The following is a 25,473-nucleotide window of genomic DNA, read 5'->3' as shown; positions in this document are numbered from 1 at the left end:
AATTCCCTCCCAGCCCACTGCTTTCTCCCCGAATACAACCTACAAACCTTCAAAACAAACACACACCTCTGTCTCTCACCTATGCCACATTAGTTCAATGTCGAGAAGTGGCCTCTTGCAGCCTTGCATTGAGCGAGATCGTTAAAAAAAAAAGAATATCTCCCCTTGATAATGTGGCCTGAACAAAATTTAATAACGCGGCTGTTTGGACAACATTTCAAAGAACACTTGACACCCTTTGTATTCTTAGTCCGGAATGTGGTGATATTTATCTTGGTTTCAAGTCATGTATGTTTTGACAAAAAACCTGTCTTTAAGAATAAAAAAAGTCCTCTTTCTAGGGCCCTAATGTGGAAAGAGCTTGGGACCCATACAATGTAGTGCGAAGAACTCAACCCATAAAAACACTTTGTTCAAAATAAATCTACAGAATCTTTATTCAGTTTATAAGACACACAACCTAATAAAAAGTTTTAGTACTAGTCTCTTAACTAAGGATTCATCTTATTACAATGTACATATAACTCCCTTTATGGTCAATAAGGGCATTTAGAAAAGACACAATAAGCTGTAGTGCTGCTCTGAAATAAAAGAGAATCACATTGAATTCATGATAATTTGAAAAAGCCTTGAAACTACCAACTGGCTATTTTTGTCTCTTGTATAATATGGGTGTCACGATTCTGATAATTTGAAAACAAATGCATTATCTTAAGCATTTGCAAACTACCATGTGCTTATTTCCTTCTCTTGTCAATAAAAGCTGTTATTTTTGTATAACTGAAGAAGGTAAAAAGATAAGACAGTTTGAACATCTAACATAATCTTGTGGATTTGTTGCATATTCTAGTTGTTTTATCATACATGTATATATATAAAAACATTTTTGTGATAGAATTGTACTGTAATAGGAAAGGCACAGGTTCAGAATTCGTATTAAACTTAAAGAGGTCAGTGATTGCATAGAAATATGTACAAAAAAAGACAATTACGTATGCCAAAAATATGACCAAAAAACAGTTGTGCATACAGTACATGAAAGATATTACACAAAAGTGCAGCAAAATATGAAAACTTCTGAAAAGAAATAAGACTGAATAGTGAAGCACTTATTCAAGTTTGACAACTGATGGAAGACTGGATCGAACTACCTTCTACAAGTAGCAAGAAAATGTCACAAAGAATATGAGCACTGATCCATTAAAATGCTTAGTACAGGTTTCCATTCTAGCTCTCCCTTACTCTCCTATCTCATCTTTCTTGTCAACACTTATTATCATCCTCTTTTCCTTTATTGTAAGGGAAACATTTTACCATAATCAAGTCCAATGCTTCTTCAGAGAAAATATTTGGCAGTACACGGATAGAGAGTTTAGAAGTTAGCAGCATTAAGGATATGGCATTGTTCAGTTAAGAGGGCCAAAGAAGCCGTTATCAGAGGTGGTTCTCAGGAGCTTCCTTTTCTTCTTCTCTCCACCTTTACCTAACTCTGCAGTGTCTTTCTTTGCAAAGAGGGGATTTTCTGAGCTTTCCTCAACGGTAAGACTCTCGCTGCTCCGCTTCTTTGCAATAGAGGTGGAACGTTTCTTCGCCCTTGGTTTCCTTGGCAGCTTGACTTCCTTGTTTTCGTCTTGCACTTTGGCCTCCTTCTTCTGGAGGGACTTGATGCCCTCGGAGAAGCAGTCGTCGTACTCAGAACTTTCTCGCTTGTCGGAGGCTGGGACCGAGTCGCTGTCGCTGGTTCCTATCGAGAACGTCTGAAGTCGTGACTGAAACAAGAAGTAAAATGATTGAAAAAACCCGTCAAGTGCAAATAAAGTTTCTCCTGGGGCAAATAAAGTTTAATTTCATGTTAAAAGCGCTCAAAAGCTGCACAAAAATAAGCTACAGTGATCCCTTTAGTTTGACGCGCCTAGTGTAATTAGACTGAAACAGAACGCAAACTGTTTTGTTGTCGGTAATGGACCATTCCTGTCGAAAACCATATATAGAAACCCCTGTTCTATTTGGAACACCTCCGTCAAAAACACTGCTAGTGGGACGTACAGAAATGACAAGCAGGGCATGTACATCATTTCTCACTGCATTGGCAACATGAATGCTCAGAAAAAAAGAAAATCAATGAAAAAGAAAACGTCTCAGACACTCAAGGGGACGGAGCTTATGAAACACATTGCCAACTACTACTAAGTCCGCTAGTGCTGTCTCCTTTGTACTTGTGCGTGATTCTGGTGTTCAACTGGAACGGTCCAATCTTGGCAAGTTCCAGTGACGTGACGTCACCTTCCAAAAAGTTGGAAAATTTGAAGAAAAAAAATGGATGCCCCCAGCGGCGCTGACAGCGCTTGGGATTTCTATCAGTGCTCACCACACAACGACATTGCATCTTTGCTCCTTGAATGTCGATATGCAATGGTATAGTGCTATTGAAACTTACTATGCGTAGAATTGACTAAAATTTTAATTAAGATTTTTAATTCGAGTTGGAAGCCACATAATTAAAGTGCTCTGGGTGCCTTTGAGGACAAAAATATGAATATAGAAACCTTGGGCTTGGCTGCTCCGCCATCCCTGACGCGCCTTCGTCTCTGGGCCAGCTGCTTGGCGAGGGGCGTGGCCCGCCAGTCCGGGTCAGCCTCGACGTCGTCATTGAAGTCAACGTCGCTCTCCTCGCTGCTCAAGATCTCGTCCAGCGAGTAGTGCTGTACCGGCGCTGTCTCAAGGGTCATGGTCCTGCGCTTGTTGTTCTTGGCTTTTGGCTGATATGAGAGAAAAGGAATTCAAGTTCATCTATGTGCGAAATGTTGGTCTTCCAATGGTCAAGGAGGAAAACACTCAACCTAGAGTATAACAAGCTATCTGCCACCAAAAAATAAAGACCATAGTACATTCAGGTCAAAGGATAAAAAATGGAAGTTCTGCTGCAGTACCAAGGTCACATACCAGGGGGCCCAAAATTGACCGTGACCTTTGTTTACCCAACACTTACCCACATACCAAATATCATGATTATAATCCATCCTGACGTTCTTGAGTTATGCTTAGCCACAAAATGCGGAAAAGCACCGACAGACAGGATTAAAACTGTATCTCCATTTTTCATGGAGATAATTATTATAAACATGGTTATGTACCTTTTGTAAAAATTGTAAAATCTTAATTGAGGTCTGAACAATTACCAACTTGTGTATCAGATGAATTGAACAGAAAGTGTCCTCTTTTTAGGGTCCATATGTGAAAAGAGCTTGCAAATTGGGACCCATATGGACTGGCGAAAGTGCAGTGTTGACCATCAACTGTCATATCAGGAGAAGGAAGTCTCACCTTTGCCTTCTTTTTGGCGGGACCAGGGGACGTAGGGACAGCTGACACGCTGATCTCAGGCATCAGGGAAAGTTTCTTCCCCTTGTAGCTGGCCAGGGTCACTTGCTGCAGGCACAAGTAAAAGGTTTCTAAGCATCAAAAAAGCAACACCATTCTTACATTTCTCTCACCTGCCAGTTTAAAGCCTTTTTTCTAGGTGAAATGAAATATTGTGAAGTTTTTTTTACAGTCAAGGCAAGTTTCATATTCTGTACTAGTATTATAGTAATGGCAGGCCCTTTCCCTTGACTTTGAATAAGAACTCTACCATTATTTAGATATTCTTTTTCCCCCTCAAACTTTTGTCATCCTCCTTTTGGACCTGATTTGCCTTCTCTAAAGAATGACTTGTTGGCAATTGTGCAGATGTTGGCACATTGGCGCATCAAATGTGTGCGTTTTTCTGGGACACTTTTGACAGATAAGCTGAAGAGGCTCAGTGGGTGTCACTCCAACGTCAGGGAAACCCGGGACCTAATGAGTCAAACATTCTAACCGTTGCGCCACACTGACGCCACTCTCCCAAATTTTCAAACAAGCTTTCAAAATAAAACAACTTTAAAGATCCATATCTTCCAAATATCACTTACCTTCCTGAGGCTCTCGTTTTCCTTACGCATGTCCTCTAGTTGTTCATGCATATGGCTTAAGTCCGCTATCTGTTTCTCCTGGAAAATACAAAAACAAAACATGTACTACACACATCTCTTGAGACTGCCAGGCACGCAGCAAAACTTTCAAATAAAATCAACTTATTTTGTGATCATTTGTAGTATGCATATGTCAGTGGGCTTTTCTGCTAGAGTTTTGTGTCATTTAGTTTTTTTTCATGCTGTTTCATTTCTGTTGAGATCAGCCACAGAACATTGTTACAGTAGTGACATTGTAGTGTCTACCCAACTGGTAGGGCATAAGAAAAAAATGTTGTGTTTCCGGTTACGGGTCCTGAAAAAATAAGGGTCGGAAGGTACGGATTCCCTCTCTTTTTTTCTTCTTCATTTTAGATATCGGCCATTTTAGATTTAGTCCTTTGTACAGGATGCTAAGCCGATGGTCAAGCGGATGGTCAAGCGTTTAAGGAAGCAAGGAAGACAACTATCCACACCTATGCATACAAACCCATCAGTTCTAAACTCCCAGGCTGGCCTTTGAAAATAGCTATCTACTTTGGCTACATGTCAGCCGAACAAAATCAACTAATCATGTCACCATGGTGACGTATCATTGCCACACCCACCTGGAACTCCAGCTTGTCGAGCAGCTCCGTCTCCCGCTGGCTGGTGTCGGCCTCAGCCGTCCCCGCTGTGCTCCCGCCGCGGGAACTCGGCATCTGCCGCAGCAGGTACAGGATCTACGCATGCAAAAATATGCTGGGTTAGCGGGACAAAAACTTCTGTATTAATCTATTCTGTGTACTCTGATGCAAACTCTGATTATCAACCATTTTCAAAGTTTGCATTTAATTGTGATTTAATTTCAAGATAGGGAGAAAATGGAGTTTTTGAGGTCTGCATTGTGAATGGGTGGAATATCAAGGAACATAAATTCCAGAAATTTACAAAATGCACATTAAGGTCTCTTAAATTTTGGGCAAATTGTGCATTTTTTTTATCTGTCACCTGAACATTTGAATTCTTTTGAAATACTTCTAATATATCCAGGTTGGGTTTAATTCTAAGATATTTTTGATAATTCAAAGAAAAGCAATTACAATTTTATTCACTGTATAAGCTTGTAGAAAACCTATTTCCCTACTTCACACATTTAAGTACTGTACAAAAATTCATATTCCTAATGCGACTAGACAAACCTTCCATTGAAAAACACGTCTGTTCTTTTATTTCTACTATAACAGAAAAGCGAGGAGAAGTAGAATTTATCTAATGATAGTCATATTCTTTTGTATCCGTTAACTGTACTTGTTATTTTGTTTTGTTGCGACCTGTACTTAGCCAAGTGTGGCAAAATGTGCAATAAAGGTCTTCATTCATTCATTCATTCATTAAAGTGATATTGAATTGATATGGAAATAAAGTGGAGATAGACTTTAAATTGTCCAACGGGATACAAAAAAAAGACCAAGTCACCTTGTCTTCATGCTGCCGCTGCAGGTTGGTTTTCTCCTCCTCGTGATGGTACTTCAGGTCGTTGACCTCCGACTGGTAGCGGCGCATCTCCACAACGGTCTCGTTCAGGTTGCTGTGTAGCTCCTCCACTTTTCCGTTCGCCGTGCTGGCGTTTATCTGTGACTCCACCAACTGTGGGGGAAAATAATTTCCTTTAAAATTCTCGCTACTTCAGTGGTCACGACTTAGGACAAACACTATATGTACAATGTTTAGTGTACTTGGCAAGTTAACTGCTGCTCGGTACTGTAAATGCAGAAATTTTTGCGGTGCTTTTATGTTTACAGTTTTCGTGGTGACCGCTTCATTGCGAACTTAAAACCATTGCATTTTTTTCTCTCGTTTTCTGCCTGCCTACCCCCTAAAGGTTGTCTATGCTCCACACACTAGAAATCGTACAGTTGAAGGCACCTGTTATGGAGGTAACACACAAATACTAACAACTTCATGGCACAACTGAAAACAGACCAGATCTTCAATTATTTATTCTTACGATTCTTACGATACTGTAGTACTCTACATGTACATAGATAAGTGACAGTTGATCATGCCAGCAATACATAAACTGATAAATATCCCCAGCACAGCTGCACGACAGACTGATCAAATTTTATGCTGTGTCAGTGTCTGGTGTGAGGAAAAGAAAACAGTCGCAGTGTGTGTGCGCGTGTGTGAGTGATGGGGACATGTAATTACCAGGGAAACAAGGCAAAAGGAGGGTGTCTAAATTCTTTGTTTCTTAGCGAAGCTTGCTAGCTAATAGCCTGCTGTGTACCTTGTCTAAGAGCCACTTGAGCCCACACTTGGCCTCCACCAGAGAGCGCATGTTCTCCCAGCGACTCTTAGCCTTCTCCTCTACATCTGCATCCACCAGCTTCTGCTGAAGGTCGGCAATCTGGGCATTTCTGTGGGTGAAGGATAAAACATGTACGCATAGACGGTGAATAGTTTCATCAGGTTGGCAAGTCACCGATAAAGACCCTTTAATGTACATATTGTCACTATATAATGCAAATACTTCTTTTGGGAAGGTAGTATAAGCAGTGACACCTATATGCTGTAGTGCAATGTGAACCAGTCAGAATTGCTCTGAGGAAGGTGACAGATGGTCACCGAAACATCGGTGGAATACAACTTTTGACTGTGTACAAAGAGTGCATGTACACATAGAATTTCGAAAATCGAATAAAGTGAAGTCATTAATTTTCTAACTGTAAAAGTTATGACTGAAACTTCGTTGGATTTTTCATATCCTTAGTATGTGTGTGATGAACACAATGTTAATGTGTATGTAAATACCAGGGAAACAGGGTATCCCTGAAAAATGAGGGCGTCTACTTCCTTGTTTTCTTAGTGTAGGGTGTGAAAGTTTCCAGACCTGTAGCATGCCCAGGGGACGGCATGATGACCTTCTAGCTAATAGCCTGCGCTTAGTGCTGCGTACCTAAGCCGCAGAACTGATATGGACTGGACCTAATGTTTAGGTTCAGGTAAAATAAAAATCTAGCTTATAATCTTCTTTTTGTTTGAAACCATCTTAAACCTTCCTTAGATCCTGAAATTCGTACTAGAAAAATATGAAAACATTGCTGTTTTTGTGTTTATAACTGACCTTTTGTGTTTACTACTGACTGTATATAATTTCGCAAATACAGTTTTCAAATTGCGTGTAAAATATATGCCAATATGCAATTTGACATGTAACAGGAAAAAAATAATATTTTCAGCACACTTATAAGTCCGGACCTGAACCTGAATCTCTGGATCTAAATCCGGATCTGAAGACGGATTTAGGTACACAGCACTAGCTGGACTACAGTATCCCTGTTTTAGTTGCCGTTGATTAAGAGGCTACAGGTGTCCCACCTGCACTGGATGTCCTGCTCCAGCTGAGCCACCTGTTGGTGAACCTGCTCCCTCCAGGCCTGGCCCTCCCCCTCGCTCTCCGACCCCGAGCGGGACCGCTTCCTCGGCGGCTGGCTCTCCTCCAGCTTCTGACGCAGCTGCTGGAGCTGTGGGGGGAACGGTCGTTATCTAAAACACTTTTTTTCTAGGTTGATGAAAGTTAGACATCCAGGTAGTAAGATACGCCAAAAATAATTACTCAAGCAACTGGATAAAGTCTTGCAACAGTCAGACGTTTCAGACAGCATCCACTATTGGCACAAAACTTTGTCTTGAATTAATCTTCTTTTAAAGACTACTTCAAGACATCCTAAATTGTCTTAACTTCATTAACATATCTATTCAGAGTTTTGGTATAAAACCTGGTGTTCTCAGTCCTATCGTTAGTCACTGACGAAAGACAGTGGATGCTGTCTGGAACGTCTGACTGTTTCAAAACTTTATCCAGTTGCTTGAGTAATCATTTTTGGCATACTTTTTTTCTACATCCAAGGAAAACTATACACTTAACATTCAACATCATCAGAAAAACATGGTGACTATGTTTCTCCAGTTCCTGTGGCAAAACTGGTCACTCTCACAGGTGAGCTCCTGGTTCCAACTAGATGCAAACTGGGAGGCCCTTGTTCAATCCTGGAATGGGCATCTTGGTTGGGACCAATCTTTGGAAGGGATGTAAAATGGGGGTCCTGTGTTTCAGGAAGTGGCTATCCCCTCCCTGTAAAAATTTACTCTGCTACTGATACGGGATTACCTGCCGCCCCCTATGTGCCATTAGAACAAACAAACAACTACTAGTATCTCGTGTTGATCAGTTAGGGACTGTTACAAAAAATGTAGAGTTTGAGTACTGATGATTCTATAACTATAATATTCATACTTTCGTAACTATTTTTCATTCCTATTTTCCAGGATAGTTGCTAAAATGTCATGTTTCTCTAGATATTAATTTGAAAGGTTTTCAGGTTCAAATCCAGGACTTCCAAAGCATGCAGTAAACCAAAACAACTTGGTATTGTTACTGTAAATCTTAAAATGTTCACGCTGGCTCTACTTTCACGATAAGCCCGTCACCTTGAATTCATGTCACTGCGAATATATATTTTTCTACTGTATTACTTATACTGTACTTCAGAATTGTTTCAACCATCAAACTAACAATCAAACACTGGGAAAAACCTCCTTTCCCCTTCTATTGCAAAATTAAGTCCCTGTAAAAAAAATGTAATTAACAGTACCTGTAAGGAGTAGGATCTACGGTCCATCAGTAGACTGTCCAGGTGTCTTCTGGCTTCACCAACACTCACTAAGAACTCCAGCTCCTCTCCAAGCCATGTCTACAGCAAATCAAGGAAGCAGAAAAATTGATTCAAAATTAAAACAGCTCGAATCTCAAAGTTGTATATGTAAAGTAATCAAAAATCATATCAGTAGAGCTGACATTCAGCCAAAACTGACCAACAAGAGTCAATAACTTTGACAATTTCTGGACCTAAAATTTTAGTGGATGCTAATACAAAATGTATCAAAACAGCAGAGTATGGAAAAAAATTTGACCTTTAACTTGTAATGCTTGAAACAAAATGTGATGACCTGTGCTTGGTGCTGAACACCATCCACACACAGGTAGACATAACTGCCCTTGGTGCTGAACACCATCCACACATAGGTTAACAGACCTGTCTTTGGTGCTGTAAATCATCCACACACAGGTAAACAGACCTGTCCTTGGTGCTAAACACCATCCACACACAGGTAAACATACCTGTCACTGAACACCATCCACACAGGTTAACACACCTGACCTTGGTGCTGAACACCATCCACACACAGGTAATTACAGACCTATTCTTGGTTCTAAAAACGAACACACCAGTCGTTGGTACTGAACATCATCCACACACTGTTAAACACACATATCCTTGGTGCTGATCAACAAAAAGGTAAACAGACCTGTCCTAGGTGCTGAACACCATCCACATTTGATAGCTCAGAGTGCAACTGCTCCACTACCTGGCTTGCAATTTTAGCCAAGAACACCAGGCCCCTTTACTAGCAGCCTTATACTGCAATGATGACCAAGCCTTTTCCAACTTTGTTCTGTGCTCTGAGCTCTCTTCATCACGTGCAATCTTTGAAACTAAACAAAATGGGAAAATCCACCTACCCTGACTCTCGTACCCAAGCCTTTATAGTCAGTCCTCTCGTTCGTGTCTCTCCTCTTCTGGGCTGCTTCCTTCTGCTTGGAGAGTGCATCTTTAAGTCTACGCTGTGCAGCTGCTGCCTGTAAATAAAGATACACATATATCAATTCTGACAACTGCTCCTGTAGTTTTGAGAGAAAGTGCTAGGTGTCCTCGTGGAACCAGAAGATAATAGTTTTGCAAATGCAGTACCTGTAGTTTGTGTCTGGACTAGCCACAAAAGGACAATTCAAATGCAACCAGTCATCTACAAGTACGACCCAACAAAAAAGTGAGATGGAATGATGTACAAAAATACATGATGGAATTACGTAGCCAGAATGAACTTTGCAAAACATTAAGAAATGTACCAGGGGTAGTCATTACTTGTATCAGCTCTATTTCCGAATACAATTTAGGGATAGTTTAAAAATCGCTGGCACTTACCTCCTCAGTTTTTCTCCTGAGCACATTTTGTGACTTCTCGTAGTCTCTTTCCAGTTTCACCAACTTGAACTGCCTCTTACGGTCCTGCAATAAATAAAGCTGGCATGAGCAAACTCAAGCAAATATTATGACTGCAAAAACACAGAACAAAAACAAGACCTCCCTCTGATTCAGTAGCCTCTCCCATTGACCCCATGACCTGGAATGTCTGTCAGGTCTAGTTCTTGTTCTACCACTTCTGAACTCATCTTCCTGTCACTTGCTCTGACCCTTGCAGTGACAACATACTCCCATTCACTTTCTGCCACTCTACTGACAGTGAAGTCAATTAACTAGATACACAAGAACACTTGCCAAGTATCCAGACACACCAAAATCGAAAACCTCTGTACAAGGAGGTAACAAGAATATCTGATACATAAACATGTCACCTTTTGTTTGAGCTGTATGACTTCCTTCTCCTTCTCTTGTCTCCAGCGACGGAACTTCTCAGCCTCCTCCTTCAGCTGCTTCATCAGCTTCACTCGCTGCTGCTTGATGGACTAAAAATCATGGAGAAACAAGAGGTGAGCCAATGAGAGGTGTTGCTATTTCAAATGAACCAATCAGGGACAACACGATTTTTCCAATAACCAATGAGAGACATCTGTATATAATCTGATTAAGCAATCACAGACAGGACCAATGGCAGAGATTAATATCCTGAGACAATGATAGAGAGTACAAGTTTCCAAGTAAGCAATGAGAAATGGTGCTAACAAATCAGAGACCGCATGATTTTTCTAATAACCAATTAGAGACAGCTGTACATTATCAACATTTCTAAATGAACCAATGACAGTGACAACCATTACCTAAAGAGACATTGACAGAAGGCACAAGTTTACAAGGACCCAATGGGAGCTAACACTATCTGCAAATTTGAACAAGACACATACAGTTGTATGTTACTCAACTTCCCAGTAATATGTTCGGAAGACCCCTTCCATAGTTTCTGCAGCTTTTTAATTTTCTTAATACTTAACTATATAACTTAAGTGCTGCAGCATACCTGAATTTCCCTGTTCAGTTTGGAACATGTCTTGTCGCTCTGCTCCTTGAGTTTGACCATCTTGTTGTGGTCGGTGATTTTCCGTTTCAACAGTCCGATCTGGGTCTCAAGCTCCTTCACACGCTTCCTCCGCTGCTCAGAAAGCCTTGAGTCAAGAAAAGAAAAGCACTTTTAAGTTGTCATTCTTTAAACACTTTGGTAGAAAAAAACATGTTACTAGGAGGATCTTAGCTATTCTATATTAACTGCAAATCCTTGGCTTGACACTGGCTAAAAAATACTGGTTTGAATTGGACAAACTTTGTGACATTGAATGCTGAGGATTTTGTATATACACTGTAAATTTACCAAAGTCAGGGTATTACTAATGATTATTAGCTAGCAGGGTGTCACAGTGTCTTCTGGATGCCCTACACTAGGAAAACATTTGTCTAGATCTATCCCTCTTATCAGACACTGGGACAGCATGAAAATTGATCTTAAGACACAATACACCACTTAAGGTAATCCTAAATCAATTTGTATTACAGTTACTACGAGTATGAATGTAATGATCTACAATGTACAACTCTGAATCTCTATCAAGACTGTCAGAGAGAGAGACACATAATTTTGTTCTTACTTGAGAGAGTTGTTGCTCTTGGCAGCCTGTAGCATGGAGCAGAGTTCTTCCTTCTCCTTTAGTAGTAGGCTCACATCTTCCTCAAGCTTCTTCACATTGGCCTGAGGAGGTACCGGATTCATGTTTCAAATCTAGACCATTTTCAAACCTAGACCAAGTGTCAACCGAGACCAAGTTTTAAATCTGGACCATGTTTTATATCCAGACCAAGTTTGAAATCTGGGCCAAGTTTCAAACCTAGACCAACTTTCAAACCTAGACAATGTTTGAAACCTAGACCAAGTTTCAAACCTAGACCAGCTTTCAAATCTAGACCAAATTTCAAACCTAGACCAAGTTTCAAACCTAGACCAAGCTTCAAACCTAGACCAACTTTCAAACCTAGACAATGTTTGAAACCTAGACTAAGTTTCAAACCTAGACCAGCTTTCAAATCTAGACCAAATTTCAAACCTAGACCAAGTTTCAAAACTAGACCAAGTTTCAAATCTAGACCATGTTTTAAATCTAGACCAAGTTTGAAACCTAGACCAAATTTCAAATCTAGACTGCTATCACAAGACATTTGGACGAAACCCCAGCAAATATTACCTCGTACTCGGACCTGACCTCCTCCATACAGTTGTCGTTCTGATTCATCTTGGTGGCGAGCTCCTGTTTCATCTGTAGGGCCTTGTTCAGCTCCGCCAGCTGCTTGTTCATCTGGGCCTGCCGCAGGGCGTGCTCCGTCGAGAACTCGTCGGCGTCCATGGATGGCGGCTCACCGTTCTGGAGGAATCAAACGTCATTCATCAATCAATCATGGAATGGTTTGAAATTGTAAGAGTACCACAAGTCATAATTTTCCATTGTATATGGACGTAATTTAGACTTTAAATTTTTTTTTTTAAATCCTCTGTATTATGTCTTCTAAAGCGGATACAATTTGATATTAAAAGGCTGCCCCAGCAGGCAGAAGGTATTAGGTTACCCGAGGCTCAAAATTCTGTTGTCTGTACATGTACTTACCTCCCCACTGTCACCTTCCCCGTCAGGGTACAGGAACCCAGGAGAGGCTAGCTCAGTCTGGAAATCAACAATATTATTGTTAGTAACATGGTCAACTGATTGACATGCTCAGTGTGCTACATGTGGTATAAATGGCAAATAAAGGTTTTACCATCCCATGGTAGTAATCTTGACTTGGTGAAAGTCATTCTGAATCAAAGGCGAACTGTAATTGCCAACACAAAAAATTGGAAGATCCAGTTGAAAATTTGGGTAAGTCCAATTTTTTGTGTTCTGTTGGCAATTACACTTCAAATTTGATTGTGAGAAATATAATTCAACAGGTTGTATTATTACAGCCAGTAGGTACCCATGTGAGTAATGAGGCTGTTGTAGCACGCTCGAGGCACCTCCTCGAACACAGGACCCCCATTTTTCGTCTCTTCCGAAAGACGGTGCAGCTCCGACAAGGATACCCTCACGGATTCGATCCGGGGTCTCCCGGATCCAACTAATTGGAAACAGAACGCTCAACTGCGAAGCCGCTACCAATTGAGCTACAGGGACATCCTGTATCAAACACATTAAAGATGAAGTAAATATAACTATATTTATAGACTGAGGCTTATAGTGTACAGACACAGCTACAGCCCACACTCACCTCCAGGTCTTTGATTCTGAGCTGCAGTTCTGTCACACAGTCTATGGTAGTTTTCACCTCCTCCCTGTCTACATCTGACATCAGCTGGCCCAGGTCCGCAGTGCACCTGCAAACAATTTTAACATTCTGTGACGTCAACGTCACTAACAAAACTCAAAATGAACTATGCATGAAACTGTTGCAATGTAGCGTACTAGAACTCACTTAATCTTGATAGTAGCAAAATTTCACGGTGTAAGGAAAATGGACATTTTCACTAAACTTTAACTTCACGATGGCGGCAAGTGATATACAGAACGGTATGTGTCAAGGAATCATGAATAATAACAACAGGTTTTTCACGATGATGATAAGTTCACGGTACAGAGGTGACCGTGAAAACAGTGAACATAAAGTTACAGTGAAAGAAACAAGAATTAGTATTACAGTAACATTTTTTTTGGAGAACAATCATATAGAACGCAAAACATGTTTGATGTACAAAAGCACTTGTGACTTGTGTGTAATTACATTGTGATGTTATTACAAAATATCAGTTGTCCTTCAGTCTAAAAAAACTACTATTGAATGATTAACAGGTAAGCATTTAAAAAATTGACAGGTGCACTTACCCATCATGCTCCTTGAGTTCCATAACCTTTGTCTTCAACTTGTCACAAACCATCTCAGCCTGAAAAGGTCAAAAGAAAAGAAATATACTGTAAATGCAGAAATGTTCACGGACGTTAAACTTAAAGTTCGCGTTTGAAACAATAGTAGCGCTACAGTCACAAAATGGAAACACTTTTTGTGATGGTTTTAAGCTCACGGTTTATTAATTTATTCAGATTTACCACATTTGAGGAAGGATAATTGACATAACAGGTGACTATCACCTTTTCAAGATGTCTACCCAGACCGGACTGTAAGGTTTGGATCATCGCACACTGGGGCATGCCCCTACTCTTTTTCGAAAGGTGAGGTGGGTTCTTTTACGTGCACGGGGTGTGGCTCTCCCCAAACACAGGACCTCCATTTAACGTCCTATCCGAGTCCTGTCATACCTTGTCTGACTGACAACCGAGGGGATGCAGAAGACAAGTTATTTTTCGCATAGAAATTGACAAAAACAAATCGTTGACTTACCATGATGGCTTTCTCACACATCTGAGTGGACTGTTCCACAGCTGAGTGCAGTTCGCTCGTCAACTTCCTGTTCTCTTCCTAAAAACAACAATAACAAACTGAACACCTTTCTATTGCTTTCTCTTTCCTAATAAAGACAGCAAAAGGAATGTCATGGGAACTTAATTATCTTTACAGTTAGAAAAGCACAAGTAATTGTTTTATAGCGGCATTACCTCTAATGTTTTTGCTTTTGCAACATACTTCTGCACATCTCCAGTATTGACAGGGCCAGTCCTGTGGGAAACAACAAGTGAAAACAATGTTATCATCCCTATTCTCTGCTTACATGACACGAGGCAAATACTTTTTATTTGGGAGTAGAGCTGGGTACAATCAATTAGGTACAGGTCCAAAATACCTGACCCTGCTGTATCCTTACTGGACCTGACTCAGGAGATGGCCACTTTGACAGATAAACTTACTATGAAAATACTGTGGCAGTGCACTAAAGCACAGAAAAAACATTTGCATGGCTGGAGTCAAATTTTCATCTGTGTTTTCATAAAAAAAAGTACCTATCACAATCAAATATTATGTTTTTACCAGTTCAAACATGCTTTTGTCCTTATTGAAAATCTAGCATTTTCCGAACAAGTAGTTTAGGTACAGGTTCAGGTCCGGACCTGTACCTTAACCCGTGTACCTGTACCTGTACCTGTGCCTAAAATTTGTTTAGGAACACAGCTCTATTTGGGAGAATTAATGATTCAGCTACATGTACCAGCTGTTGGGATGGATTTTACTGCGTCAGCTCTTCAAAAGGAAAGAAAATAATCATGATAGAGAAGTGGTCCTTGCTTACCCTGTGGAAATGACCCCTCCTTGTGCCTGCATCAGTTGGATCTGAAGTTGTTGTACCTGTACAGGGGTGGAAAATTACATGTACATAGGGGTGGGTACCGGTACACAAAATTCAGGTCCAGTCCAGGGGGTCAGGTCCAGGTCCGGACCTGTACCTGATTATAGTAGTGTCGCAGTACACAGAGAGCGAGACACACGTAAAAGTCTCCAAACGTCATGTCTGGAACGATAAAATTTCTTAGGTGTGCACTTTGTCTCAAAATTATAACTATACTCTCCTCGCCGTCTGTTTACTCATTGTTTCTAGATATGATTCACAGCTAACGTCTTCGAAAACGGAAAACGACTCGTTAAATCTGCTGTTTTGTATTTTCTTAGACCAGTTACGTGGCTGCCTGCTGGTAGCCTGGTACTATGGATTTTCTAATCGGTACATAGGCCGGTCCACTGATTTTTTACGGACTGTTTTTTTTTGACAGGTCAATTAAGAAATACCGGTTTTGGACCGGTACACGGTACCGGTACCCACCCCTACATGTACATCATGTAAAATATTCCATGTGTGGACAAAAGGTCTGACTGGAAAATCAAGTCAGCATTTTAAATGAAAGAATATTTTTTCTTCGAATTCCTTTGTGTTGGGTTTGAACTACTGTTAAGTAACTCATTGCCATCAAGTTGGATAGACTAGAGCTATATTGTTTTAAACAACACTTGAAGTCGAATAGGCAGGGCTAAGCTGTGAGAAGTCCTACAACCAACTGTAGCTATGGGCCTGTAAAGATGGTACATGTGTATGTCAGACCAAAAGCCTGGGCTGTTTTCCTGTTGAATAATTGTACATGTACTGTAGATAAAAAAGTGGGTATTTCACTGAACCTGCATCCAAGTAATTTGACAGATAGAGTGCGCTCAACAAATTTCGTCGATAAAAAAAATAATCATTCATTTTACGCTTTGTTGTCTTTTTAGTCACACTTGCACGTTTTGCATGATATTCTCATTATAAAGTCAAGGGTAACACAAATCCAGTTTAGGCCGCCAATGTGCTGTAGTCCAGTGAGATACACGCTTTATGATTTTTAACTGCTTCCTTGTATATTTCTTGTATACATGCTTTCTGTACCATTTGTTTGAGTCTGAGTAGCTCGGCGGTCTGGGGATCCCTGTTGACAACAGGTTTGTTCTTGATCTTCCTGGCACGGTCAGCGTAGCGTAAAGTGTTGATGGTCTCTTCTAGGTTGGAGTCAGCAGGGCTCACACAGGCAATCATCACTGTGTGGCTGTTACCCCCCAGGGAATCTAGAAGAACAATACAAAATGTTAGCCTGATATATCAATGCATGTGGTGGTCTGTTGGCGTAATGGTTTTGGCTCAGAACCCAGTATCATTATCACACCGGTATCATTATCTCCATGAAAAATGGAGATATAGTTTTGGGTGTGTCTGTGCGTGTGTTTGTTTGTCTGTTTGTCTGTCTGTCTGTTTGTGTTTCCTCACTACTGTAGTCAGCATAACTCAGGAACCTCTTGATGGATTATGATGATATTTGGTATGTGGGCAGGTGTTGTGAAGCCGAAGTTCAAGGTCGATTTTGGGCCCCCTGGTATGTGACCTTGGTACTGCAGCAGAACAATTTTTGTATCTTTTGACCTGGACGTGCTGTGGTCTTGATTTTTGGGTGGAAGATAGCTTGTGATGTAACTAAGAAGTGGTGTAGGTTTAGGCCCCCTAGCAGCTTCCTCTGGAACTGTAAAATAAATTCCTTATTTGTATAATTAATGCAAAAACACCATAATTCATTTGATTGGAAAATTATAGGACTGGCAATATTGCAACATGTGTAAGTTAGATAAAGGTGTTGATGACCAAGCATATATTATGCAAATGTATAAGTCATTTGCATGAATAGAATTGTTCATGGAGATATGAGGTCGTGGAACTCTTGTTTGGTTTTGCGTTGTTAAACAATAAATGAGTTCCTCTCCCTACCTTGCAGAAGCCTGGTGAGTTTGGAGTCCCTGTAGGGGACATGTTTCTGACTATCCTCACCCAGGGCACTGATCACGTTTCCCAGCGACAGAAGGCCTTTGTTGATGCTCACTCCTGAAAAAAAGATAATTATCTATTCATTGTTTGTTCAACTGTTGAGCCATCTAGGGCACTTTGCACCTGGCCTTTAAAAGTCAGTCAGAACACATCGTATTTGTGCTCATTCGAGCTCTACCGACCTCTCCGCTCATTTTTAAGCTCTTTATATTTGATTTTTTATGATTTACTATCTAACAATTGTTTTCGTTCTTCCTGTATTTGATTTAATTGTATTGTTCCTGTATTGATAAAATTGTATTTAATTAGGCAGACTCCAGGAAGATTACTGTATAAATTGTTAAGATCGAACACTAATGGAGATCTGAATAAAACAAACAAACAAACCACGGAAGAAGCCACATGCGGCGAAACATGGGCTTGAATAAAGTATACATGTAATTTCTAAACGGGAAATCCGAACTTGCAGCTACAGCATCCTTTTTGAAGATATGACATAAAATTATACATACATTGTATTTTGGACAGTTGGCTTGAGGTTGTCCACTACTGTTTCCTAACAAGTCATATATTTACTGTTTACCGGAGAAAAATTTGTTGTTAATTCCTTTTTCTTGCTTAAGGAGTATCGAGAACATCATAGAAAAACTTTCCTTTTCTCATGAATAGCGATTAGTTTATCATCTTATTCTTAATCTACATTATGTTGAATGCTAAACATTATGTCCAATCAATTTTGTATGATTCCCAGGTAGTCAGATCATATTTTGGTCACACGTACCTTCCTTAAATCTGTCTCCCTCTGCTTTCGTTTTCTTGGCCCGTTCTGATCCGGCCAAGTCCACAAGATGGAACTTTGATAGACAGTAGTCAGCACTGTGGAAAATAAGACATAACAAGAGAATCAGTTAGAACTGTTTTTTCTCTTTACATCTTGAGTAATCTTTTTTTTTAAATATCCAGAAACCAAGGAAAGAAAAAAAGTATAATGAGGATTCATCCCAGCTTCTCGAGTTATGCTGCCAACAAACAAAGAAACACACACATACATTCAAGTACCGCTGCAGTACTGTAAGAAGCTGCCAGGAGACCCATTTTTTATCTTGACCTACGTCTTGCCGACATCTACGTACCCACTTACCAAATATCATGACAATCCATCTACAGCTTCTCGAGTTATGCTGTTTACATCAAACACACATACATCCACAGCCCTTCCACCAAGGCAAAACCGAAAACATAACCTTCTTGCGAAGGTAATCAATCCTACTTGTCGTCCTTTTTCCGCTGCTCCATGCTTATGGTGAAGATGGCGTGGGATCGACTGGATGTGGCGTTCATGGCAGTGGCGGCCGTGGTACGATGGATGTTTCCCTCCTCCAGACAGCCAACCAAGTCCTTACCAGTAGGTGTGGTGATCTCCTGCAGTCCCGTTATCTATACATAGGTGGCGCAACAGTACAGGGGTTAGGAATTTTCTATGTGCTACAGGAAAACATTGCAAATGTACTTGTCCTTTTAGCAGCTTGAGTTAAAAACTTGTAAAAACATACCTCTAATATTTCTTGTTATATATTGAATTAAATGATCATGCCGATCAGAAATAATAAACTAGAACAAACAGTTGTGGTGTGTTTTCGCATTCTTTTCCGAAACTTTTCAAGACCGTTTTTCCTTTTTTTTCTCCCAAAACCTTTAACTTTTTCTAAACAACTCTACTTCAGTTCTTCCTAATCTTAAAGTTAAGTCTGTCTTTAAGGAATGAGAACTCACTGAGATGCCTCCGGACGTGGTGTCTCTGATAACGATATTCTCCTTCTCTTTACTCAGCAGATCTATTATCTCCTCATTGTAGAGCTGTCAGAAATAAGAGACACAACGACAAAGGTGAACACAAATCGAAAGTACATAGAATTTCGAGTTACATTTTGGAGGAGATGACAAAATGGTCTTGCTGTTAGGGTTGTTGACTTAGAATTTTAAGGCTCTAGTCTAGGGTTTGAATCCCTAGCAGGCCCCAATGTTGTACCCATGGGAAAGGTGCTTAAAAGTATTTCCTCACTTGAAGTGACACAGGTTGCAATAATGAGTATCTAGCTTTGGTTAGGGACTTCTCTGGAATGGGACGTAAAGCCAGATGTAGAGGTCCTGCGTTTGAGGAGAGCCACACTTCGAGTACTTTACTTAAAGATCCCACCGCACTTATCAAAAATAGTAGGGGCTTGTCCCAGTGTGAGTGGATCAAACCTTACGGTCTAGTCTTATGCAGTTCGTACCTACTGTACAAAAATGGTGTGTTACATCTAAAGGCAGTTAACGACAGGCTACTAGTACTAGCTAGCAGGGCGTCAGGGCGTCTTCTGGACGCCATTCACCGAGAAAACAAAGAAATTTGACACCCTCCTTTTGCAGGGGGCACCCAGAGGATGCCCTGTTTCCCTGGTAATTACATACACATTTTTGGATGCCCTTTCTCTATATCCTACCTGAAAGCCTTGTTTACCAGTTATGCAAAACAAACAAACAACATTCAACAAACAAACATACCTCCAGGTATGAGACCTTGATGGTAAAGTGAGACTTCTCTCTTTCCTCGATACCCTTGAAGATGTGATGAATGACCCTGGGAATGATACCCACTACAGACTGGTCCTGTATACTGGAACTGTAGGCTCCACCCATGCTGTAGGTCTTACCTGAACCAGTCTGGCCATAGGCCAACACTGTGGCATTGTAACCTGTGTGTAAGAGTTTACAGGAAGGAAAGATTAATGAATTAGTTCAAGCTTCTGACAGCTCTTTTAACATTATTACTTTGTGTAATGTACAGCTGTAAAGGGCTGTAAAGGACATTGTTTGGGAATCCATATTCTTTGTTAATTTTCAACGGTAAATATGTCATTTTGGGCTTACGTCACCGCAATACATTTCATCAATTTTATGTCACAAAGTTCAGATTTTTGGGTGGATAGGGTGAATTTGTTTTCCGTCCCAACAAGCAAATTTGTGTCACACATGTATTCAAATTAAATCCTACATAAAAATTATCCATTTTTAAATTGTTACGACGAATATGAGTGGCAAAGCAAAAAAACTATTGTACGTAATTGTAAAATAAGAAAATCACCTTTGAAGAAGCCATCTAGAAGCGGTAAGACTGCTTCCTCGAAGACCTGTTCCTGCATGGTGTCCATACTGTAGCAGTAGTCATAGGTGAAGGCCTTGTCTGTGCCCAGTACTAGAACCTGATAGAAGAAAACATATATACATATTTGGGAAAATCATAACTTTCATACATGAGGCTGTATACCAGTACCCAGTATTGGTACAAAATACAATGGAAAAATCATTTCTGTAGAAGTACTCAAGTAGGTCCTTCCAGCTATAACTTGAATAAGGCTATATTTTACATTATGTCATGCCAGGGCCTGATACGGGTGTCCCAGACCGTGTGATAACTATCCGTATCACATGGGGTTTGGGAGTTGTATCACACAGGCTTCCATAGAATATTTCAAATGCATTTCGCGCGCGCCGGTTGTGCCGCTGCCGAAAATTTGAATACCGGATTCGGAGGTTGGAATCAATCTTGTTACAGTTTTGTGTTTGAGGACACAAAATTCCCTCAGCTTTTGGCGCATTCCGCATTGAAATGTGTGTTTTCTTGGGTGGGTATGACATAAATAAAATACAACACGGTGTATTCCCTCCGGCCGTTGGGCGATCCAACCCGCGGTCGGGCTGGTACCTTGGATGATACGGAATAACCCGTGTTGTATTCTATATTTACGTACTATATTACTAGTACAGTCAAACCTGTCTATAGCGGTCACTCAAGGGACTGGCCAAAACTGGCCGCTAAGGACAGGTGGCCGCTATGGAGAAAATGTTGATTAATTGACCACGAGTGACACATATTTTCAGTACCCACTGAGATACATGTATTCACCGTACAGTACACGTGTAAACATTGCATAGGTAAGTCACATTTTAGAAGTTCGATTGTTGTTCTTTTACTTCTATTATGGGCTTGAAAAAAGAATGATTGTATCCGCCAACTCCAAAATCCATGGCTTGCTCGAGCTTCATGTCTGAACAGACCAGCATCGCCATTTTCTACTCTTGATCCTTCGCGACTGCTTCGCTGCCGGCACACGCGTCACCAACGAGTTTTAATCATATGAAACAAAGTCCTTCGCAGCAAAATGCCCCCTAGTTAGTTAAGAACAAAATACATGTTGCTCAGTTGCCACTTACTGTTCGTTTTCGACCGTTTTCAAACATAAAATCGTGGCGACAATTTTCCTAAGCTGTTGTTGTTTGCTTGTCATGATCGGCTTCTACCATTATGCTAATAGGGTAAAGAGAGGAAGGTCGCTCTTTTGAGGGCTTCTTTCTTTTCAGAAAATTGCAACAGCCCAAATTTTACAAGATAGTAATGTTATCCATATTTAGTTTGAAGCTTTTTGTTCAGTAATTATCCTCAGTGATAGTTTGCAGCAAAATAGATTTAACAGACTATACCTCCGCAACAGTGGTGTCTTCCGATGACCTTTATGCTGCTCCGCCATTTTGAAAGTCGTGTTTGGGCAGTACATTTTCGGATGAATTCCCGGGGAAAACGGAAATATTGCGCCGACATTGAAATAATTCGCGAACTTAGCGCATCAGATACATGTGCGGGTTGTATTTTCCAAAAACTACCGTAATCTTTGTCCAGTCCAAATGCACAGAAATAGTCAAATATGCTACGATGTACAAACGCAAGCCATGTGAAGAAATACTTGACTTCGCGTCAAACCATGGATAATCTAAAGAAGATAAAACATTCTTGTTTTCTTTATTATTATCCTGTCAAGTTTAGTTCACATAAACTTGATAACTGCATTAAAAAAATGAAGATTTTGAACCCGGCGTGCGGTGGCGATGCGGCTTCCACCGGCGCACATTGGCCGTTATCGGCAGTGTTACTGTACTCGCGGGACCGAAAATCGTCTGGCCGCGACCGCGTTGGACAGGTGGCCGCTATAGCCTAATTCTTAATGCTTATGTCAATGGGAAAAATCCAAGGGACCGACAAAAAGTGACCACTATGGGCAGGTGGCCGCTATGCAAAGGTGACCGCTAATACAGGTTTAACTGTATATATATATACAAACCTGTGGTTCCCCAGGGACAAATTGCAGGCAAGTCTGACACCCCTCCATGGTCTCCTTGGGCAGCAGGGGACGACATCGCAGAGCCACGCGAACGGGTATAGCCTTGTCCTCAGGCATGTTGGGACGGACAGCTTCAGATCCACACAATAGAACTCAACCTGTGGTAGTAATAGAGTTAATTAAGCAACCTGGGGCTCTCTCCATCAAGGCTAATGTCATAAAGAGGTAGGGGCAAAGCGGTCGAACCTCAGATAGGAGGAAGCATGACGCAAGTTCGTTAGCTAGAATTAAAAAGTGCAATGTGGCTTCGCTACTGCTTGTGTACTCAGCCAAGCACACCAGGTCACCCCTACTCTTCTGGATAAGTGTACGTGTGTTGGGTTCTTTTACCTGCTAGAGGCTTACAGTTACACTAAAACTCTAGTCTCTACCAGACTAACTACTAGTACACCGGCTAATGCGGCTGTAGGGAGAATATTTGCCAGGGTTTCTCTTGCAAGCTCCGTTAGGATGGCATATTGGACACTCTCTCCCTAGCCGACTCCCTTGCATACTATTAACTCTATTTGGCCAATTTCTACTATTTTTCCAGCCATCCGTGGGGCCTGGTAGAGGCTTTTATTCTAAAGCTCCCCCATACATGGGACTGCTGGCTTTATATCACCATCCGAAATGACGAATGCAATCCCTTACAACATATATATTGTAGCTGGGGTTCGACCCTAGCCTAGGGTCAAACTCTGGCTCAACGATAAAAATTTGACGAAATTTGATCCAGATACCCAACCAGCTGCAGGGGGTGCATAATTTACCACTTGCGCCACAGGACAGAAAAAAAAATATAGAAAAGTGAGTTACTGGTTGACAGATGTTTTGATGGATGTTTGTTTCAACGACTTGTCCATAACTTAACAAGAGGCTTAATAAGGTCCACTTTAGACATGTACAGGCTCGATGTTGTTGTTGTTGTTGTCCTTGTTTAACGTCTATTATATCGCTAGACGTGGTCTCTTGGTGCTGTGTTACGCTTGGTTCAGATACGAGGGTATTGTCTCTCTAGGTGTTTAACTCTTGGTCGCTTGTGCTTGCGTGCTGCTGGAAGTGTTTCTAGGAGAGCACATGGAGTCTGTGCCTGCTCTCAATGTACCGGGAGAGAGCTAAGTACATCTGCTTGTTGATTGTCTCGGGAAGGTCTTCTCTCATCCCGGCTAGAGTGACGATATCCGTGTCTCTGCATTCCTCTGCAATGTTGTATGTCTTGTATAAGTTCTCAGCTTCTAGCAGCATGTGTTGTCTTTCCTTTTCGTACCGAGGGCAGTGGTACAGGTAGTGTCTGGTGGTCTCCAGAGCACCGCAGTTTGGGCAGTTTGGTGAGACCTCTGGGTTCTTCATGTCAAATTTTTGTAACTCTACTAGTAGTCTAGGGGTGGTTTGTGGTAAAATTTCCTTGGGGGCCTGTTGTCCCTGGAGCTGAGGAGCTGGCGGGTGAAGGCTGGGCATTTCTACGCAGTACAAAGCCAGTACAAAGAGTGAACGAAACCCTTTTTGACGTTTGACTCTGAGTCCCCAAAGCTAAGCCTGCATACTTTTGTGGGAGGGGGGCTAAAATATATTTGCAACCGAAATTAAGTTAGGAGGTGAATAAAACCAAGCAAACCCAGTTTCTGATGGCGATGTTTAGTCTAGTATGACCATGTGCTGAAAAACATAAAGTAAACTATTTCATTCTTTCATCAGGACTTTGATTTCTAATAAAATTCTAGCGGGGGGAAAAGGCTGTCATTTTTTTCTGGATTGAGAAACTGCCCGTGCACAAAGATTTTGAGTAGTAACTTACCCAACGTAGCGTCTACTTCAAGCTCCCTTCTGTCGGCATACACTTTCAGAGTTCCTCAAGAATCATGGACGATACTTGTCTTTATCACCAGATTTCGCTGCCTTAGCGTATTGTCTAAGAAAGAAGCACAGACGTGTCTGGCGTCTTGTAATAATTTCAAACCTGGCTCGTTTAAACCATGTGACCAATCACAGAACAGAACGGGCTAAGTGCCAGTAACATGATTGGCTGTACGTCACGTGATTACTTGGCGCCATATTTTTGCCTGTCTTTCATATTAGTGTCGCCAGAGGACGCTCGTGCATGTGGAATCTGCAAACTACAAAACTAAAAAGGCATCAAAATACATTTGTGCTAGTAATCTAAATGATGACGCTGATGTATAGCGATTGGATTATAAAGAATGCATTTAGATTTAGCTGTTAACGGTAATATCGTTTATTTTTTCCGTTGGGAGCTCCGTCTTGAGTTGAGCTCCAAAACTAAAGCAGATCGCGGGTGGGTGGCAGGGGCGCTTTCAGAAAGCATAGTGATCTTCAGCTATGATGAAATACCGTTCTCACCTGGTCAGTTGAGCACGAGTGAAAAACGAGTGAAACAAGAGTTTCAGCCTGCTTTTTTTTGTACACATTTTCGTTTCAAAATCTTGTGGTGTTTTGGCTCAGGGGTCTGTGTGTTTCAGTCAATAATGATGTCATCAACAAAATTGACATTGTATTTTCGATTGATGTACCTACTAGTAAACCCCGGACCCCATGGAATTCTAGCTTCTACCAGGCCCCGCGGATAGCTGGGAAAATAATTGACCTAATAGAGTGAATAGTAGTATGCTAAGGGAGTCGGCTATGGAGAGAGGGCCAATCTGCTATCCTAGCGGAGCCTGTAAGTTGTTGTTATTGTTGTTGTTGTTGTCCTTGTTTAACGTCTATCATTATGTAAGTGAAACCTTGGCAAATATTCTCCCTAATGCCATAGTCGGCGTAGCCTAGTAGTCTAGTAGAGACTAGTGGAAGACCCCAAGCGCTGGAAAGACCAGATAGCACAAGATACAGGGTTACGTTCAAACAGTAAAGACAGCAGAAGCTATTAGGCTGGGGAACGTACGTGTGCTTTA

General features: G+C 41.1%; 1 protein-coding gene across 1 annotated transcript; it reads right to left on the bottom strand.

The window, feature by feature from the left end:
* Positions 1-419: 419 nt before the first annotated feature.
* On the bottom strand, positions 420-24,535 carry LOC136437908 (chromosome-associated kinesin KIF4A-like). Its single transcript, XM_066432487.1, has 30 exons — positions 24,360-24,535; positions 22,523-22,680; positions 20,491-20,608; positions 19,911-20,101; positions 19,137-19,220; positions 18,634-18,800; positions 18,145-18,239; positions 17,307-17,420; positions 16,440-16,615; positions 15,315-15,370; positions 14,686-14,746; positions 14,471-14,548; positions 13,957-14,015; positions 13,346-13,451; positions 12,706-12,762; positions 12,289-12,465; positions 11,698-11,798; positions 11,076-11,220; positions 10,456-10,566; positions 10,025-10,108; positions 9,562-9,678; positions 8,633-8,731; positions 7,356-7,501; positions 6,265-6,394; positions 5,451-5,621; positions 4,601-4,714; positions 3,954-4,031; positions 3,325-3,429; positions 2,547-2,759; positions 420-1,769 (listed from the first exon to the last, which is right to left on the bottom strand). The coding sequence occupies exons 2-30, from the start codon at positions 22,637-22,639 to the stop codon at positions 1,407-1,409; spliced, it is 3,633 nt and encodes a 1,210-aa protein (XP_066288584.1). The 5' UTR covers positions 22,640-22,680; positions 24,360-24,535; the 3' UTR covers positions 420-1,406.
* Positions 24,536-25,473: the final 938 nt, after the last annotated feature.

The sequence above is a fragment of the Branchiostoma lanceolatum genome, chromosome 7 (assembly GCF_035083965.1).
Source record: "Branchiostoma lanceolatum isolate klBraLanc5 chromosome 7, klBraLanc5.hap2, whole genome shotgun sequence".
Taxonomy (NCBI): domain Eukaryota; kingdom Metazoa; phylum Chordata; class Leptocardii; order Amphioxiformes; family Branchiostomatidae; genus Branchiostoma; species Branchiostoma lanceolatum.
Note: the sequence above shows the minus strand (reverse complement) of the source record. Positions and strands in the feature narration are given on the sequence as shown.